General features: G+C 33.1%; 1 protein-coding gene across 1 annotated transcript in view; it reads right to left on the minus strand.

Moving 5' to 3' along the window:
* LOC126824594 (probable E3 ubiquitin-protein ligase HECTD4) overlaps positions 1-19,566 on the minus strand; it is a 69,155-nt gene that overhangs the window by 26,977 nt on the left and 22,612 nt on the right. The window contains exons 23-43 of the mRNA XM_056102038.1: positions 18,641-18,804; positions 17,443-17,619; positions 16,464-16,650; positions 15,854-15,958; positions 15,283-15,371; positions 14,262-14,449; positions 13,675-13,792; positions 12,895-13,030; positions 11,584-11,750; positions 11,028-11,174; positions 10,360-10,547; positions 9,874-10,030; positions 9,331-9,405; positions 8,680-8,888; positions 7,196-7,376; positions 6,321-6,399; positions 5,472-5,662; positions 5,065-5,200; positions 4,392-4,562; positions 3,473-3,640; positions 2,191-2,479 (exon numbers count right to left, since the gene is read on the minus strand). Of these exons, the coding sequence (XP_055958013.1) occupies positions 2,191-2,479; positions 3,473-3,640; positions 4,392-4,562; positions 5,065-5,200; positions 5,472-5,662; positions 6,321-6,399; positions 7,196-7,376; positions 8,680-8,888; positions 9,331-9,405; positions 9,874-10,030; positions 10,360-10,547; positions 11,028-11,174; positions 11,584-11,750; positions 12,895-13,030; positions 13,675-13,792; positions 14,262-14,449; positions 15,283-15,371; positions 15,854-15,958; positions 16,464-16,650; positions 17,443-17,619; positions 18,641-18,804 (3,322 nt within the window). The remainder of the gene's footprint in view (positions 1-2,190; positions 2,480-3,472; positions 3,641-4,391; positions 4,563-5,064; positions 5,201-5,471; positions 5,663-6,320; positions 6,400-7,195; positions 7,377-8,679; positions 8,889-9,330; positions 9,406-9,873; positions 10,031-10,359; positions 10,548-11,027; positions 11,175-11,583; positions 11,751-12,894; positions 13,031-13,674; positions 13,793-14,261; positions 14,450-15,282; positions 15,372-15,853; positions 15,959-16,463; positions 16,651-17,442; positions 17,620-18,640; positions 18,805-19,566) is intronic.

Consider the following 19,566-nt stretch of genomic DNA (forward strand, 5'->3'; position numbering starts at 1 on the left):
TTACCTGTTAATCATTATATACAAAAATCGTGTTAATATTAATATTATTAAGAATTCTAAATCTGAACCAATTTCACATTATATACAAATACATCAATCCTTATTATCAATTTTAAGAATTCTATACAGCACGATTTTGTCACCCACATGGTGCCCAAATGTGATTTACTAAGCACTAGCTTAGCTATTTGCATGCCAAAAACTATTTAATTCTGATCAGAGAAGACCGATTTAAGACGAAAATTGATCATTTTTAAGCTGATTTCAAAATTTAATATGTTTAAAACTACAAGAGACATGTGCCAAAGCTATGACTTGAATCACAGCTTTAGATGTCTATTTAAAGATCATACCAAATTTATGTGGAGCAGGTTTTGAAAAATAATATAAAATTAATTGCGAAGTTACCATAGGTTAGACATGGCAATTCCCTTAAATGTTTATCAATTAATCAGAAATCTATGGTGGCCCATGGTCGCAATAGCGTTTTTGGGGTTATTTTTTGTATTTCATTTAAAATCATAAAAAATAAAAGTAAAAAAAAAGAAACATTTTTTTTTCTTTTGTTTAACAAAATAAAAAAAAAAATCTTTTTAAAATTTAAGAAAAAAAAATCTTTTTAAATTAAAAAGAAAAAAAAATCTTTTTAAATTAAAAAGAAAAAAAAATCTTTTTAAAATTTAAGAAAAAAACATTTTTTTTTAAAATAAAAAAAAATCTATAAAAAAAATAACATTTTAATTAAAAAAAAAAATAAGTGAAATAGAAAAAATCAAAAAAAGAATTCTGCACGTGGCCCATCGTCGTAATAGTGTCTTGATTATCCAGACTCAGTATAAAATCAGCCTACGACAGCTATCATTAGACTCGAGTGACCAGAAATACCTCGTGGCCCATTGTTGCTATAGTGTCTCGATTATCCTATGTGGCATAACTCGAGCGACAAGAAACGAGTTTGTAGTTATCTCCCCTTCCGAAAGGAAAAAGGTAAACAGACATCAACACGTGAAACACAATTTTTCCACCCATGACGTCTATGGACTTGGATATATATGTGTTAGCACGTGCGCGCTGTATCATAAAGCCTATCATATCATAAAGCCCGTCATTGAGTCAACTGGCGTGATTTCGAATCCCCGGTTGTACGTGACAAGGAGTAGGGTGACCTGTCAAACATCGTGGGTCTGTCGTTCAGATTATCCTGTGTGGGATCTATGAAGAACGTATGGTATAGACTCGAGCGACAAGAAACGAGTCTATAGTTGCCTCACATCAAGGCACAAGTAATTTTAACTAAAATCTATTAAAATTAAATTTTAAGTTACAACCAATCTTTGTGAAACGCATAAATTTAAAATTTCACTTTGATTTTAAAATCTATGTTAGTGATTTTAGCTTCAGTTTTTGTGAAACCCCTGCTCTCCCTGAGGTCATCGCTAGTCCCCCGCTACGACCACAGGAGTAAGAGGTGCGAAAGTGCGATGGCGCACAACATCAATTTCAAAGACAAAATAGAGCATGATAGCCTACGTGGACTTCGTCTGGGGCCTGTTTTACTAAGATAAAATTCAAATTTTAGTATTTGATTGGATAATAGATAATATTAGATTTATTTTAGTGCTTAGCCAATCAAAATTGAAGTATCTACAATTATGTTGACGTGAGATAACTACAGACTCGTTTCTTGTCGTTCGAGTTTATACGTTCTTCATAGATCCCACACATGATAATCGAGATACTACTGCAACAATGGGCCACAAAATGTTTCTGGTCGCTCTAGTCTAATGATAGCTGTATACTGGGTCTGGATACTCAAGACACTATTGCGACGATGGGCCACGTCGGGAATTATTTTTTATCTTTTCTTTTTCAATTTTTTTTTTTTTTCATTTAATTTTTTTTTTAATATTATTTCTTTTTTATTTTTTTTAAAATATATTTTATTATTTTTTTTTATATATATATATATAGATTTTTTTTTTTCATTTTAAAAATATTTTTTTTTTTTTAAATTTTTAAAAAGATTTTCTTTTTTTTAAATTTTAAAAGATTATTTTTTTTTATTTTGTAAAAAAAAAAAAAATGTTTTTTTTTTTTTTTTTGTACTAATATTTTTATTATTTTAAATGAAATACCAAAAATAACCCAAAAAACGCTATTGCGACCATGGGCCACCATAGAAATCCCTACCTTTATTACATTCTTTAGCTAAAGATTTCATGATATTTATAGATGATCCACATCTCTGACTAAATACTTTCGCAAACTCGAGATTCTGTAGATATTGTGCTAGTACCATACAAGCTCGTGTTTTTATTTCAGCGACTACACGACATGTCTGGTTACCCAGACTGTTACCGTCACCTATAAGTGGTAATGATTGTTGTAGATAAGATTGATCAGTCCCTTGTGGATCAAGCAATGCTTGGACAGCTGTAAATACAGTATCACTCATCTCTTGTTGGTGTTTCAGGAACGTCTGAAAAGTACAGAGAGTTTTTAATGGTATTAGCTGGACTGGTGAGAATTCAAAATAAAAAGATACATTAAATTTGGAATATTTGTCAAAACTAACAGATTTTTTTTTCTTTTTAAGATTACTAAATAATTTACTGTAAAAAATCTTAGAAATATTCTTATGGAGCTATGAGTATGTTAAAGATAATATAATATGAGATGAAATGCTTGAACAGTAAATATTCTGTTCATGTATGAATGGCCTTGACGATCCCTTTAGGGCTAATACCGCCCAAAACCACCATAACTAGGGGTTCCTTTAACCACTCCATCACATGTACACTTGTGGCGTCCACATGAACTAGTAAATGGTCCTATAATACTCAAAGCTATTCACATATCTCTGATGGTTTGAAGCATTCTAATGAACAGCTGTTTTGGTCTGTTCAGGGATGTGGCGGTGTTAATACATCACCTTTCTGTAATTTTCGTCAAGGAACTGGGGTAGTCAATATTTAAATGTACTGAAGGGTTAAACACATTTCTTATGATAATCATGTTTCCATTGAATAAAAAAAGCTTGATTCAGATTTGTCGATAGAAAGACCCAGATCCCACATTTTTTATCTTTGGCATTAACAAATGGTTAATTGAATATTACTGAAACTATACCTAATTTGTGAATGAGATATTTCAATGGAAACGCACCTCAGCGCAAAAAAGCACAAGGAATGATTGAATGAAATGTTTTTTGTAACTAGCCGGGCATACATTATGTAGTGTACTTTGAGTGAAATATTGTCCTGACACCAGCACAACTGCCTGTTCTTATTTTGATTTCAAAATGCTGCCAATACCATTCAATGGACATTATTGTTGTTTTTTGTCCCATCTGAACTGGTTTTGGACCCAGGACCTCCTGGTCAGTGAGCCAGCCCCACGAAGGTTCACTACACTGTTTCAATGTCATCTCCAATTCTTAATTGAAACAGAGTTAATAAATATATATACGTACCTTATTTCTAACAGGCCGTAATCTAGATACAGGTATTTCTATTAAATCACTATATCTGGGTGTAGAACTATCTGTTTTATCACCATCTAATAATACTATAGCTATATCAGTCTGTTCAGATAGGGTTATAACATTACCAGTTGACTCATGTATATCATTTCCTATTATCTGATCAAATAAAACAACAATAAATATTTATAAGTATGTTTAATAACAGTATAAAAACTTTATAAATTAAAGATCAAATATATTAAAATAAACACAGTGATTCTCTTGTCGTTATCAAGCACAAAACAGTAACAATAACGATAAACGTAGCTTTAATAGAAATACAGTAATTTTTATCCATAGAACTGTTGTGTTTATTTTAATGTGTTCAATTACTAAATGCCACTCAAACAGTATGAAATATATTCTCATTCTTGCCAACTTACAAAAAATATAAGTAAATTGTTGGGCAAATGGAAATATGCTCACCAGCAACTCTACCATATTATTACTAATTTTATTGCAACATAACAAAACTGTAAACAAATCAGATGATATTTGTGATGTATAAACTATTAATAGGTTTTGCAATGGCAGTGAGTAAACTCCAAATGATATTGAAACATGATGACTAGTCATCACCATCCCGCACCCTTGCACTTGTTTGGAAGGCATACTGAAAAACAACTTCTTGGACTAGTCAGAAGATTCATACTCTGATCATAGTAGCTTGACAAGGCAGGGTCGCTACTTTTGCCTACCTCAATCAGCTACTGTATGTTAAAATATACCAGATTCTTTCTCATGTAGAGATTAATAACTTACATCAAAAGGATCAGATAGACGAAACAACAAATTCCATTAATTCTGACTTCAAGAATTTGTTATTATTTCTAGAAATAAAATGAATATAATCATTTCAAATAAATACCTCTATCTGACATCCCGGTTTAACAAGTTCACCAAATCCACCCAAAGCACATAATGCAGCATTCGCTAATTTAGCCATGGTCATTAATTGTCTGGTATGACATCTGGGTGATCCTAATCCTTCTAATGATGTCATCAATAATGGTAAACACGATACAGAATTCATTAATACCTGTAAAAAATACACAACAATATGGAAATATAACACAGCACATACATTTGGACACTGACAGTACCAAATATTTGAAGAAATATTATCCCAATTATATATATTTCCTGAATAATCTGTAAAGTGTTTTGGTGATACTGAAAATCATAGAATCAAGAATATATTCTAGTTACATGTTACAGTTGTAGTTGTAGTTTTTATTAAGATACTAAGTAAGAATGCAATATTAGTCATAATGTGATGGCATCCAATACCAGGTAATCTAATATTATGAGTCAATTGCTAAATGCCTCTAAAAGGATTGCATATTATCCATACAGTTAACTCAGACATATAGCATAATACATAATCCTTTTCTTGGCTTGACTGAAATTTTCAGCATATTCCCCTTACATTATCTATTTTTTAACTATTATAGCGAGAACTGTCAGCTCTTTATCTAATCTTCCATAATGCCACTTTAATGAAGACGGAGCATTAATGATATAATAATCTAGCTACTTACTCTTTGTACAGCTTCAGACCAGGTTTGAGCAGATGATGTTAATGGTGCAGCTAACAAACTATGAAGAAGGGAGATAACTTCTGCTGCCATACTATTGGCTACATGACCACTGATAAAGGCTCGTACTGGATCGGTTCTAGTATAAAATAAATCAAGTGAAAACTAAGCACACAAACAAGCTAGCGTCACCTATAAGTGTTGAGTAAAATCTATTGATGGGTCTCTTTTTAATCTGATTGAATCCAAGCCTGCTTATTACATGTATCTACCATTGATTTCTTAATTCAATGTATAATAAACAACTCCGGATTAAGCAGGGAAAAAAATTAGATACAAGATACAGTCTAAAAATGTATGATCAAGGTAAGGGATTTAAAATGAAGAAAAAGAAAAAAAAGGAAACCTACTTTGCTAATTCTAGATTTTTCTCTTTACAAACAACGTCTGTAGCAGTTTTCTTCTTGCCATCTGACACTGTATCTGTTTGTGTTGTATCTGTAGGTGGACCGGTTGATAAAACTAATCCTAACTGAGCCCATTTATACGCTTTACGTAAAGCTGTCATGGCTTCTTCTGTTACTACTTCTGTTTTACCACTCTATAAACAAATATTAGAAGACTTATTTACCATATCTGACAAATACAAATGTAATGTTTAATATAAGGACAGCGGATGGGATAGAAAACCAAGGTCCCGTGTATAACTTGGAAGTTGGAATTCAATATAAGAGTGGGCCGAAGTGCCACTGTCCAGGCAAAATTTCCCTCATAGCACACTGCATGGCATATGCCTGTCTTCATTTGTCCAGTACAGGAGCAGAACAGTAGGACATTAAACCCCATTTCATTAAATTTAATACTTTGGTCATTTTTAGACCACTCTAAATTTTTCTAATAAGCATGTGTGCTATGCTAGAGAGGAGAATTTCACCCAGACAGTGACATTTCTGTCTAATCTTCATTGAATTCCAACTATCAATGGTTCTTTTGTACATGCTGACATGTACACAGGTTGACCTCATGTTTTTTTGTCTCATTCGAATGACTAGACACCCCTTTACTTGTCAGTCCCACAAGTATGTAAATAGTAATACAACAAATAATTAATATGTAAAAAGCTCCTAAAAAGACAAGAAAGACTGTCAAATACGTTTACATGTCAGATGAGTCCACATTGATTTTATATATAAGAAAAGATTAAATCAGTTATCGCTATAAAAATATAAAATCAATTTAAAGATACAATGAGAACAAACCTTTGTTAATTCTCGATCCATTCGTGAAACTCTCTCCATACTGGCACCTAGACCACCTCTAAAAGCTCTTCCATCAACACTAAAATATAACACAATTCTATATCTATTGCTTGTATATGGCTGCATATACATGGTAGTAATAATAATTGTCTTGTTATAGCACTAATTCCAACTAATTGGATACTTATAAACACAAATTACTGTTAACTCTGTGAAACTAAATTACCAGTAAGCGCGCAAGGGAAGCTGTAAACGATTGGGTATGTTTAGTAGATCGCTGCAGGCTTTAGGTCGGATATTTAATCTCATTTTACATATAACACAAACTAGGTCATTTTGGGACTAACATATGGTTCAGTTTTTATTTCAATTATTCACTTGAGCGTATGAGAAAACTAGAGGAATCCTCAGAAAACCCACGAGGTTGAACATGTGATCCTACTCCTCTAAACATACAAGTTTGGAATCGAAACAACACCACTTGACTCAATGACACATCTTATGATCTAAAGTGTACGCCTTAGACCATTTGGCCACCCAACCACCCAGCAGAAATAAATGAAATGAAACGAAATGAAATAATGGGGTTTTTAAAACATCCTAGTGTTCTGCTTCGAACGGGGCTAATGGAGACGAACATGCGTCATACATTGTGCTATGAGGGAAATTTTGCCCGGACAGCAGCACTATGGCATACTCTTATATTATATCGAATTCCAACTGTCAAGGGATCATTTACATGCATGCATGTGTACATGGGACCTCGGTTTTTCGTACCATCCGAATGACTAGACAGCTGTCCTTGTCAGACCCTCCGTCTTGCATCACTGACAAGGGGGAACCACATCCCCAGGAGAAACAGAAGTATTGCTTACCTGAGTAATGGTTGTATAACATCATGTGCTGTTTGATCATCTTTCTTATGTAAATATACACTAATACGGCCACCTTGTACATCACTATCTTCTGATTGGTCACATTTATTACTAGATGAACTATGACCTCCACTAGTTACCTCTTGTGATGGACTCCTACTAGACAATAATACTTGATCTCCTTTGAATAAATATATAATATATTTTTATGACTATTAAATTTACTCTTACATTTATTTAACAAAACTATACAGTTATATGGGACAACAATCACTGGTTTATTATACACAAGCACGACGTTTCGATAAGTATTCTCTTATCGTTATCAAGCACGTGATTGTTGTCCCATATAACTGTATAGTTTTGTTATGTTTCCAATTGCTAAATGCCACTAAAGGATTATACATTTATTTAGTTTAGAGTCAGATGTCAACAATTCTATTTATCTAAATATGCTAATCTCAAGAAGAATTTTAAATTCCTTTTATTTATTGACTCTGAAGCACACAGACTATTGAACTATCACATTATACAGGCACTTTGAAGTAAGTAAACATGACTTGGTCAGCCAATGCATGTAGGTCTACCAGCAGAATTCTCAAAGGTGGATTTAAAGATGGGTTCACAGAAAAGTATTTATCGGGTGGTTATTTCCAATAAAAGTATGGCAATTTTGGTATATATGGAAAGTAGAGATATCCAATCTTACTAGAAAAATACTGAATTCCCCGAAAAACATTCATGGAGCGTATACAGGACAAAAATGTAAGGGTTCCCCTAATCAACAGCCCGACGATTGTGAATTTCTGCACGCGTGATGTCAAAGGTCACACGCGAACATTGAGCGCTTGATGTACAAGTTGAGAAACTTTATGAAGAGTTAGACGTACAACACTTTCTGAGCTAAAAATGACGGAAAAAGACGCGGGTAGTGGATAATCCGAGAATTTAATTAGAATTCGATATGTGTACAAAATAGTAAGCGATTAAAGACAACATCGTCTTATGTATGCAATTAATTCTCCTCTGACTTCCAAGAGAGGTAAGTCACGTGACGTAAACATGACCTGGTTTGATCGAATTTTTATAGCAGGGCATTCCTTCGCAATTACAATGTTTGAGAAGGATTTGAACCAAAATTATGACAAATTAATTAGTTTGAATATGTTTTTAGTCCATATATACCATTAAATCACCCAGTTTGTACGCGGGAACCCTTCTTTAAATTTATTTAGGTCAGCAGCAATAACTATGCAGAACATTAATATTTTAATAAAGTCCCTTCTTAGAACTAACCAAACAATCCCAGTAAGTTTTAGAAAAGATATAAAATCTCTGACTTGAAGAGCATTTACAAGACAGACAGCGGTAATTACAAAATATTATCACATGAAAAGTGGGTGAATAAACAGGGGTGAATTATTTGCAATGCATATCAATTTTCATTTTTTTCCTCTGAAATTCCTTAGGAAATCTCATCATACCTGGAACTAAGAAGTCTCCAAGTTTAGCCAGCAATAAACTGACTATTTTAGCAGGAGGATCATCAACAGGTTGGGCGTTACTCCAGTGACCAGATGTCAAATGTTGACCCCAGGCAGGAAGTTCAACATTAGCACAATCTGTAGGTGACATTAATGGTAAAGCTACACCACACAGCTGTAAAATTATCAACACCAGTTTAGGTGAAGGTCTGTAAAAAAAAAAAATATATATATTCATTTTAACTTCATCCATTTTAAATTTCTAATACATATTCATTTTAACTTCACAATGCATATTCATTTAATGTTATAATGATATCCATTTTAACTTCACAATGCATATTCATTTTAACCTTTAGCTTTAATTAATATACATATTCCTTTTCTGCATATTAATTTTAACTTTACACTGCATATTTATGATGCATAGTCAATTTAAATTTATAATGCATATTTATTTTAGATTTATAATGCATATTCATTTTAACTTTATAATTCATATTCATTTTACTTTGTGATACATATTTATTTAACTTTATAATGCATAGTCATTTTAACTTTATAATACATATTCATTTTGTTTGTTACAATCAAAACCATTATTTCCAAGACCTGTCATTAAATCTTAATGAAAATGTAGAATAAACTAACCGTTGATCTAGTAACAATGAGAGTAGTTTAGAAACACAGGCTGGTTGAGATAATATAGCTTTTCCCATACGACTTCTGCAATATAGAATAATTAACAATGAATTCTTCATTTCATTAGATAATTATAGACTAACACAAACATTTATCAGGATTAACACAAACATTTATCAGGATTAACAACAAACATCTATCAGCATTAACACAACCATGTATAAGGATTGTGCGCTGTGAGCATGCCCCAATGTGTGGAGTTCTAACACCCTATAAATGTACATATTTTTATTGTATTATCATTAACACAACCATTTATCAGGATTAATACAATGATGTATCAGGATTAGCACAATCATGTATCAGGATGATATGGGGGGCCATATCTATTAAATGTGTGAATGAAAATACTATATCCACAAATACATGTGATTCCTGGATCAATAAAACAGTAGATACAATCTGAAATTTGACATTCACGATTCTTGACATTCACGATTCTTGATACTAACTTGACATTTAAAAGGTAGCAAGAGGGAAGATTTGACATACCTTGATAAACTATTAAGTAATGCTAGAACTTCCTGTAAGGCCTCCGTCCCAGCAGCTTCATTACCTGTATTCTCTGTTACACGTGTTAAATAATGTGTTAATAATATGGAAACTTGACATGCTAATCCGGAATGATCTAAATCATCTTCTAATACACCTGTAATAAATAAATAAATGGTTTGACATTTACGCTTTACATATAGATCATAAGGCCAGTCATTGAGTCAAATCGTTTGTCCTGAAATGACCTAGTTTGTGTTGAGTGGACATTAAACCCCATTTCTCTCTATATACACAATAGTAGTACAGGAGGACTGCACTACACACAAACAAAACCGCTAAAAAAAAACCTGCGGAGAAGATACAAACTACCAACATAGCAAGAAATAAACAACAAATATTAAAGGGTTTCACTAAAATGATGTGTCCCTGCCTTAACCTGTGTTAGATAACAAACTATACAATATATATACACAAAGTACTAACCTTCTTCTGTTTCCCATGTAACACATCTGCTAGCTAATACCCTAAATCCTGCCCATGCTAATAACGAGACTTTTTGATGTATCGTCTGGGTATCAGGTGATTGTAGGTCTGTACTACGATTGGCCAATCCACACAGTTGATCTAATAAATGAACTAATCCAGATCTTACTAAACACTTTTCCTCTGCTCTGTTAACAAATAATATGGAAATATTAGAAAATAAAAATTTTGCCAGTCAGTCAACTGTTTACATATTTTGTTCACCTAAGACTAGCAAAATATGTTTTTCAAAAAAATATATTTTTACATATTATTACACATAAAAACTAGAATTTCCACTGTATTGAACTGTGTTTTAAGGATAAATCCTTTAAAATGTTTAATTGTATGGCGTGTAAGTTCTCCAGCCAGTCAACTACACCAAAAGTCAGTCAAGATTGGCAAATATGAAGGAAACAAGAACCCTGGGGCCTTAATCATGAAAACTTCAATATTTTAATAACTCTAACCTTTCATTGGCTAAGAACTCAAATTTGTACTAAGATGTTAACCCTCAACTAATGAGATGTCTGCTCCTTAAAATATTTCAGTTTAGGTTTTCGTGAATGAGGACCCTGGTTCAGAATCTGAAACGCTCTATGAGAATATAAGACTTGATTATAAATTACCTGGTATAAGGTACAGTACAGAGTAATACAACACTATTACAGCCAGCTATAGGATGTTTAGATGCTAACTGTACAACTGATGTAACTGTTTCAGCATAGGCATCTTGTATTACATTTACTAAACCACCACAAGTTAATTCTTCTACCCTGGAAATAATCAACAATAATTCCATCTATGAACAGTGATAGCTATGGTGTATTTAACTCCTGGCTCTTATAATATTAGTAAATGTAATGAAATGAAATGTGGTTTAACGTCCTGAAGAAGACAGGTGTACGCCATTCAGTGATACATCAGGATATTTTGCCCAAACAGAGGCGCTACTAACTACTCTTATAACGAATTCCAACTGGTCGGCAATGTCTATATGGGACCTTGGTTTTTCGTACCATCTGAACTACAAGACACTGTCCTTGTCAAGCCCACATTCCTGCACGGCAAACACCGGGATCGAACGTGAGGTCTCCTGTTTAGTGAGCCAGCGTCTTACTCACTGAACCACAGCGGCTCCTTCACGATTTTGTGTGAAGAAGATCTTATGACAATCATACTTACTTTGGACCATGTTTTAAGACTGATGTAATTGATGAAAGCAGGTACGATGACCCTGGAACACGGGATGCTGATGTCAATAATTCTTTCATGGAGATCAGAGCATTCTTTCTAGAGTTACCTCTCTTCCATCGTACTTTAGCAGCTTTCAAAAAATGTTCACACGATACCTGAAAGACAAATTTATCAATGAGACATATGTTATTTTCCTGTTACATTTAAATCAACAGAATATGCAATCGGGTAGTGTTTACAAAAATGGTGTTGTACAGTTGGTGGTCATTTAATACAAGTTTGAAACTCAAGCAGGAATTACTTCACATACATTGTCACGACAGAGCAAATTGTTATAAATCAGTTTCCCACTCTAAAAACACTATGGAATTAAGAAAAAATATTTACACTCCATTTCTTTAGACAATAGATACCATCCTTGAGGTTCATACACAAAATTTTAAAAGCTATGTGAACTCCTAAAATGTGGCATTATTGGGTGTTCAACTGCTCTTTTGAACGACACACATCAAACCTCGGCGCTAAACGGCAAAATTTTGAACTTTGACATTCGGATTCAGTGTAATTTCATAATATTTTTTATGTGCAATTTTCTATAGTGTCTACTGCAGGAGAGGAATAGGAAATTCAATCCCGTAAACATGTACATATACAGAAATATATCTTAAAGTAGATAAATTACAAGAAAATAAATATATAAACTTCTATGTTTACAGAAAATAAATATATAAATAAATAAAAAATATGATAAATCTACCACTTTTACTTAATTCTGATATGCATCAAATCATACTCTACCTGTTTGCTCTTTGAAATGAAATGAAATGAAATGGGGTTTAACGTCCTACTGTTCTGCTCCTAACCTGGGCTAATGAAGACGGGCATACGCCATACAGTGTGCTATGAGGGAAATTTTGCCCGGGCAGCGGCACTACGGCCTACTCTTATATCGAATTCCAACTGCCAAGGGATCTTTTACGTGCACGCCAATGTGTACACGGGACCTCGGTTTTTCGTCCCATCCGAACGACTAGACAGCTTTCCTTGTCAGCCCCTCCATCCTGCATCACTGACAAGGGAGAACCACGCCGGAAAATCTGGATGAACTTTCTCGGCCAATGCAGGGATCGAACACCCGACCTCCAGGCTAGCGAGCTAGCGTCTTACCCACTTAGCCACGTGATCCCCTGTTTGCTCTTTCTCAAGCGTTTTCATCAGTTGTTATACTGTATATAAATAAGTATTCATCTACCATACACGTATACCTACATAGAATAATAGATAACCATATGTACTTACCGATGTTTCTGGAGCACTACCAATGAATGAGAAAAGTTGATCAACTAAAGCTACATGTGGTGGCATATCACGTCCATCTTCATCTACTAAATCTTGTAATATAGATCCTACATCACGTTTACATAACTGACGACGTCTAAAATACATATAACAGTAGTTTTATCATTCATACAATATCTCTATCCAACAATCTTCTATTATTATATTTCATTTCTAAAATATCAAATTTCTCACGGCTTAATCGATGCTAATATGTACTCGGATTGATTATTTAACATTTAATTAAGAAAACAAAATCAAAATATCAACGCTAGATAATTTCACAGATTAGATTCAATCGGATTTAAAACAAGAACAAGGTGAAAGGCTTATTACAAAGCAAGCAGCATTAGCATACATCAATGAAATTTTAATTCAGCATCTTTGAACAAATTTTGGGACCGATTTTCCTATTAGAAATTCATCTTTCATATTATTGTAGTTTGCAAACCTCGTTTTTTAATACTATATGAACGACTCGCAACACTTTCCTTGTCAGCGCCACATACATTATTCCAGACCTGATGGAATCCTGCTTGAAAAATTTCTGAAAGTTCGTCTTGGTCTACAATCTACTAGTCAAGAGTGAAGTATCCTAACCCACAGCATAATAGTGAAGAGTGAAATGCCCTAACCCACAACATACTAATCAATAGTGAAGTGTCCTCTGAAGGTGAAACAGAAAGGACAGTGGCTTCCGGACGGCACCAACTCTGATAATAGTTTTCGTCGATAGCTTACCTTTGCAACCTCATTACTTCCAGGAATGTATCATCTTCTACACCAGATGGAGCTGACATACTTCTACCTAATACTGAACCTGGTCGTAACATATCAGTATCAGATCGGGCCATTATTCCTGTAAATAAACCAGAGCTACTTTCATTTATCATCCTATGTTTACTCATAATGAAATAATAATTTTTCTAAATTGATGAAGTTTTTTTTTTAAACAATATTTTTATTCAGGATGACTGAATGGGATTTGGGAACAGACTAAGCCTATATAAAACCCCTCTCCCTAAATAATATATAGATGAAGATCACAGTTTTTTTTAACTTACTACAACTTACTGTTTAGCACAGTGACTCTTATGGCTAGAAACCAGATTAAATCAACTTGATTTGATATGTTCGTTGTTTGAGTTGTTTGTGTCCTTTCCATGGATGCTGTTTCAGCCATATATGCCGGACATGTCCTGCACAATTTGGCAAATGTCCAATCACAAATATGTCCTAGTATGTCTTGATCAACTGTTTCTGTGTGGGCCCCCTGCACTTACTATTAAAAGTCTACTAATAAAATGAAATCTATTGACTGTACAAACCTTCTCTGGTATTATTAGCATAGTTAGAAGCTGTTCTAGTCATTGTAGTAGCACTGGTAACAAATGATATATTAACATGTAACAGTAGATCTAATCGTGATAATATCCCCTCTACTATCTGTTTAGTTTTATACATGGATTTTATACTTTCTTTATCACTATTCTCTACATCACTGTTAAACTTTTCACTGAAAAATATACAAATATTCTCTACATCACCGTTAAACTTTTCACTGAAAAACATACAAATATTCTCTACAAAACATTTCACTGAAAAATATACAAATATTCTCTACATCAAAGTTAAACATTTCACAGAAAAACATACAAATATTCTCTACATCACTGTTAAACTTTTCACTGAAAAATATACAAATATTCTCTACATCACTGTTAAACTTTTCACTAAAAAATATACAAATATTCTCTACATCACTGTTAAACTTTTCACTGAAAAATTTACAATTATTCTCTACATCACCCTAAAAATACAAATTTATAACACTCATTTTGAAGGAAGTCTAAAATGAATTTTCATGCTCTGATCATTAATTAAAACAAATATTCATATTTTCTGCAACATAGTGCCCCTTTTGTTTCACTCTCAAGGTTTCTACACCAATCAAAATAGTGAAGTGTGCTATTAGGGCAATCTTGCCCAGACAAATGTAAACTGCCTACTCCTATTTTGATTTGGGTTTTTATCCATCTGAACAATTAGAAGCTTTTCCTTGCCAGACCCTTCATCCTGCATCACTGACAAGGGAAAAACCTGCAAACCTTTCTCGGCTATCACCAGAATTCAAATTCTTAGATAATAAGTAATCTTTGCTCAAGACAAAACCCCGAAAATTCCTCTTTCTAAAAGAATTGACTATTCTATCTAGAGGATGACATAGGTGAAATTATTACCCTTACACCATAAAAAATTCCCCCTTCATTGTTTATTAGTATGCCTTGATGTGAATTTTGGAGAAATATTGTTAAAATTCAAACAAGTTCTAACATAAGACAGTCTTACCGTAAAGTTTTCACAGCTCTTTCGGTATCTTCTGTATCAAGAGCTACTTCTTTTAGAAAACATAACATTGTCAATTCTTTATGTTTTAACTGAAATATATCAATATTTAAAACTAAGCAACAAATCAAATTGGATTCCATAGAAACACAAAAATAATTAAATCTGACAAATTTATAATTACAAAAGGCACAACTACTGGATAACTGGATGTTTACTGATCTAAATTTGGGTTAGGAAAAGAGAGATAAATTGGGTTCAACGACCACTCGGGACTAACATATGGTTCAATAATTTTATTTCAATAATTTGCTTGAGCATAGGGGGTTTTAGCAGTGATAGGAAACTGAAGGACCATGAGAAAACCCATGATGTTGGACCGGTGAAATTTTGTTTAGTATAACTCTTTAAACACAGAATAGGGAGAGGGGTTTTACTTATGCTAAGCTTGCTACCCAATCCCATTCAGACACCCTGAATAAAAATATTGTTTTAAAAAAAAAAAACACATGATGTCTATGTTTTAAACAGATAATATTCGTATTTGATCAAGCCGTGGAATAAATAAACTTACCTCATGTAGATGATAATCTGTAAAATAGGGTGTAAAAGATGGATTCTTTTCTTGTCTGTGTTCTTCTACTTCATTAAACCATCTCTGTTCTAAATCAGCCAATGTCTAGTAATATATATCAAACAGTGTTAATAATAAATATATGTTAAATATTCAAATGTCATCTATGTTGGGAAAACCAAGGGCTTGATGATTTCAAGTTAACACTAAATGGCTTGTCTGTTAATAATCCAATTCTCATTAGTGCGAACTAAAGCACTTTACTAATTTACCTGGATCTGGTACTGATTACTTACAAATGAAATATATTTAATGAAATGAAATATGTTCCTACTCTTCAGCACTAGTTTGTCTCATGGAGATGGGCATACACCCTGCAGTGTGCTATGAGATAAATCTTGTCTGAACAGCCTACTTTAATCAAAGTCCAACAAACAAGGGTTCTTTTACGGTCACACCAATGTGTGGATCTCAGTTTTAAATACGATCAGAAAGACTAGACTTTTTTCTTTGACATGTCCTCAATCCTGCACCATTAAAAAGATGAACCAGGCCGGATAATACTTTCATGGTTTTTGCTAATGTAACTGAATTAAAATTTAAACTGTACCTGTAATTGTCTAATTAAAGCATCAAATCTTCTGAAGACTTCATCAACAACTGATGATAATAACCAAAATTCATCTGTTTCATGTTTCTGTATATCGGGTAATGAACGTAAAGCTTCCACTAGTGACAGATGCTTCACCACAGCTGACATTATCATCTCTTCTAGTATTAATGGTTGGATTACTTCTCTACAAATATATATCATTATTACTTCTCTACAAATATATATATCATCATTATTACTTCTCTACATATATATATATCATCATTATTACTTCACAACAAATATATATATCATCATTATTACTTCTCTACAAATATATAATATTATTTTTTACTTCTCTACAAATATATAATAATATTTTTACTTCTCGAGAAATATATAATAATATTTTTACTTCTCGAAAAATATATAATAATATTATTACTTTTCTAGAAATATATATTATTACTTCTCTGCAAATATGTATTGCTATCAATACAAACGGTTCTATTAATTCTCTACAAATATATAATTCTATTATGGTATTACTTATATATTATTATCAATAACAATGGTTCTAAGACTTCTCTACAAATATATAATTCTATTATTACTTGTAACAATGGTTATATTTAATTCTCTACAAATATATAATAATATTGATAATGGTTGTATAAATTCTCCACAAGTATATATTATTATAAATTAAGGCAACATCAATTTAAATTTTAGTTGTTTAAGATGAATTATGAAAACTTCGCTTCTTACTGAAAACAAACAACAGTTGTTTGCTCTTTTAAAAAATTTTTGGCTGCAGAATTTAAAGTTTTGAAAATTTAAGAGAAAAAACAAACATAGCTCACAGCCAAACACAAGGCTAAGTATTAAGATCCTGATAAACTTAAAATCAAATGTGTATATTACGTATGTTATTATTAGTTACCAAATTATTCAAATTTATTTTTAAGTTTAAATGTTAAAAATAATTTATACATACTTTATACTAGGTCGAACTCTAGGTGTCTGTCGTTTAGAAAGTTTACGTAAACCATCCATTAAATCGGTGGGTAATTTAATTCTAGCTAGAACGGGACTAAACGCAGCTTTACTTCCAGCTTTCTTTTTACTCTTTTCTGTTGATTTGGTTATTTCAGGTTCTGATTGCCAAACACATCTAAAACACAACAAATAAACAATTATTTTGATCTTGTGTACTACCCTGTGTGTATTGATCTTGTATTTTATTTATTGATACTGTATATTGATCTTGTGTAAAACCAATCTTTCAATATGTATATTGATCTGTCAATAACAAATATATATTGATCATGTGTCTAAGAGACCTGTAATGATCTTGGGTATGCTAAATGTGTATTGATCTTGTGTATACTAAATGAGTATTGATCTTGTGTATACTAAATGTGATTTGATCTTGTGTATAAGAAATGTGTATTGATATTGTGTATACTAAATGTGATTTGATCTTGTGTATAAGAAATGTGTATTGATATTGTGAATGCTAAATGTGTATTGATTTTGTGTATATAAAATAATGTGTGTTTTGGTCTTGTGTATAGCAAATGGATATGTTGATCTTGTGTATAACAAATGTGTGTATTGATATTGTATATGGGGTATATTGATTTAGATGTATTCTGTATATATTTGTCTACCAGCAACATATTTGGGGATCACATGGCTAAGTGGGTAAGATGCTGGCTTGCTAGCCTGGAGGTCGGGTGTTCGACTCTGCATTGGCTGAGAAAATTTATCCTGATTTTCCGGCGTGGTTTCCCCTTGTCAGAGATGCAGGACGGAGGGCCTGACAAGGACAGCTGTCTAGTCGTTCGGATGGGACGCAAAAATGAGGTCCCGTGTACACATTGGCGTGCACGTAAAAGATCCCTTGGCAGTTGGAATTCGATATAAGAGTAGGCCGTAGCGCCGCTGCCCGGGCAAAATTTCCCTCATAGCGCATGTATGGCGTATGCCCGTCTTCATTAGCCCAGGTTAGGAGCAGAAGGGTAGGACGTTAAACCCCATTTCATTTCATTTCAGCAACATATTTGTATCATTTGCTCGATAAAGATGAAACATTGCATAGTAATAAATTCTCTTATTGTGTATTTATAAAATTGTATCTTATGTTAAAATATTCAATGTATTCTATTTATTGATTACTGGTAGAAACATACCTTTGTAATATTTTACTTTTAAATAAATGTTGACAGGTTATTTCCACCTCTGTTTTTTCTGGACCATCAAACATAATTTGTAACATCATACATGATAAAACAGATAAACCTAGGGCTAGATCAGCCAGGAATGGAAGACCTCCTCCGACTTCCTCCACAGATTCCTGGAGATAATGTAAAAACACATACATATGAAAATATTGTAGAAGTCGGTGACAGGTAATTAGTGGAGCGTAAAAAGGGCATACTCGATAGAACAATCCAGAAATGAATTCTCTCATTTCATCAAAAGGCGTGAATGGAATAAACACAAGACTTTTGGGCAAAAAAAAAGTCATGTACTAATTACTACAGCTGAAATAAAATCAATTCAGTGACATTTGATTGCAACTTGGAACATTCCAGACAGGCAATTGTGCCCCTCCCCCCTCCATATATGTCAATGAATGCATTATGGAAGTGTATATATATTATCAGGCCAACTAAGATAAATACTACCAACTTTAACTCTGTAGTAAATTTACAATCTCACCCTGTGCCACAAAGTACTTTGAACAATGGATATCAGGAAATGAAATGTCTGTCAAATGAAAGCTTTGATACATTTTGCTCCCGGTGTCGGCATGGCTTCTCCTTGTTGGAGGTGCAGAACAGGGGACCTAGCAAGGAAAAGCGTCTAGTCTTGTGGCGGAACGAAAAACTGAGGTCCTGTGTAATCATTTGCACACACCTAAAAGAACCCTTGACAATTGGAATCTGAAATTAGAGTAGGTCATAGTTCCACTGTCCAGGCAAAATGTCCCTCATAGTACACTGATTGGGGTATACCCATTTTCATTAGTCCAGCTGGTGATGAAATGGATCAGGTCAAACACCACTTCACTTTATTTTCATATCATGCTCTCCCAAAAGTCACAACAGTGTCA

Source organism: Patella vulgata, chromosome 6 (assembly GCF_932274485.2).
Source record: "Patella vulgata chromosome 6, xgPatVulg1.2, whole genome shotgun sequence".
Taxonomy (NCBI): Eukaryota; Metazoa; Mollusca; class Gastropoda; family Patellidae; genus Patella; species Patella vulgata.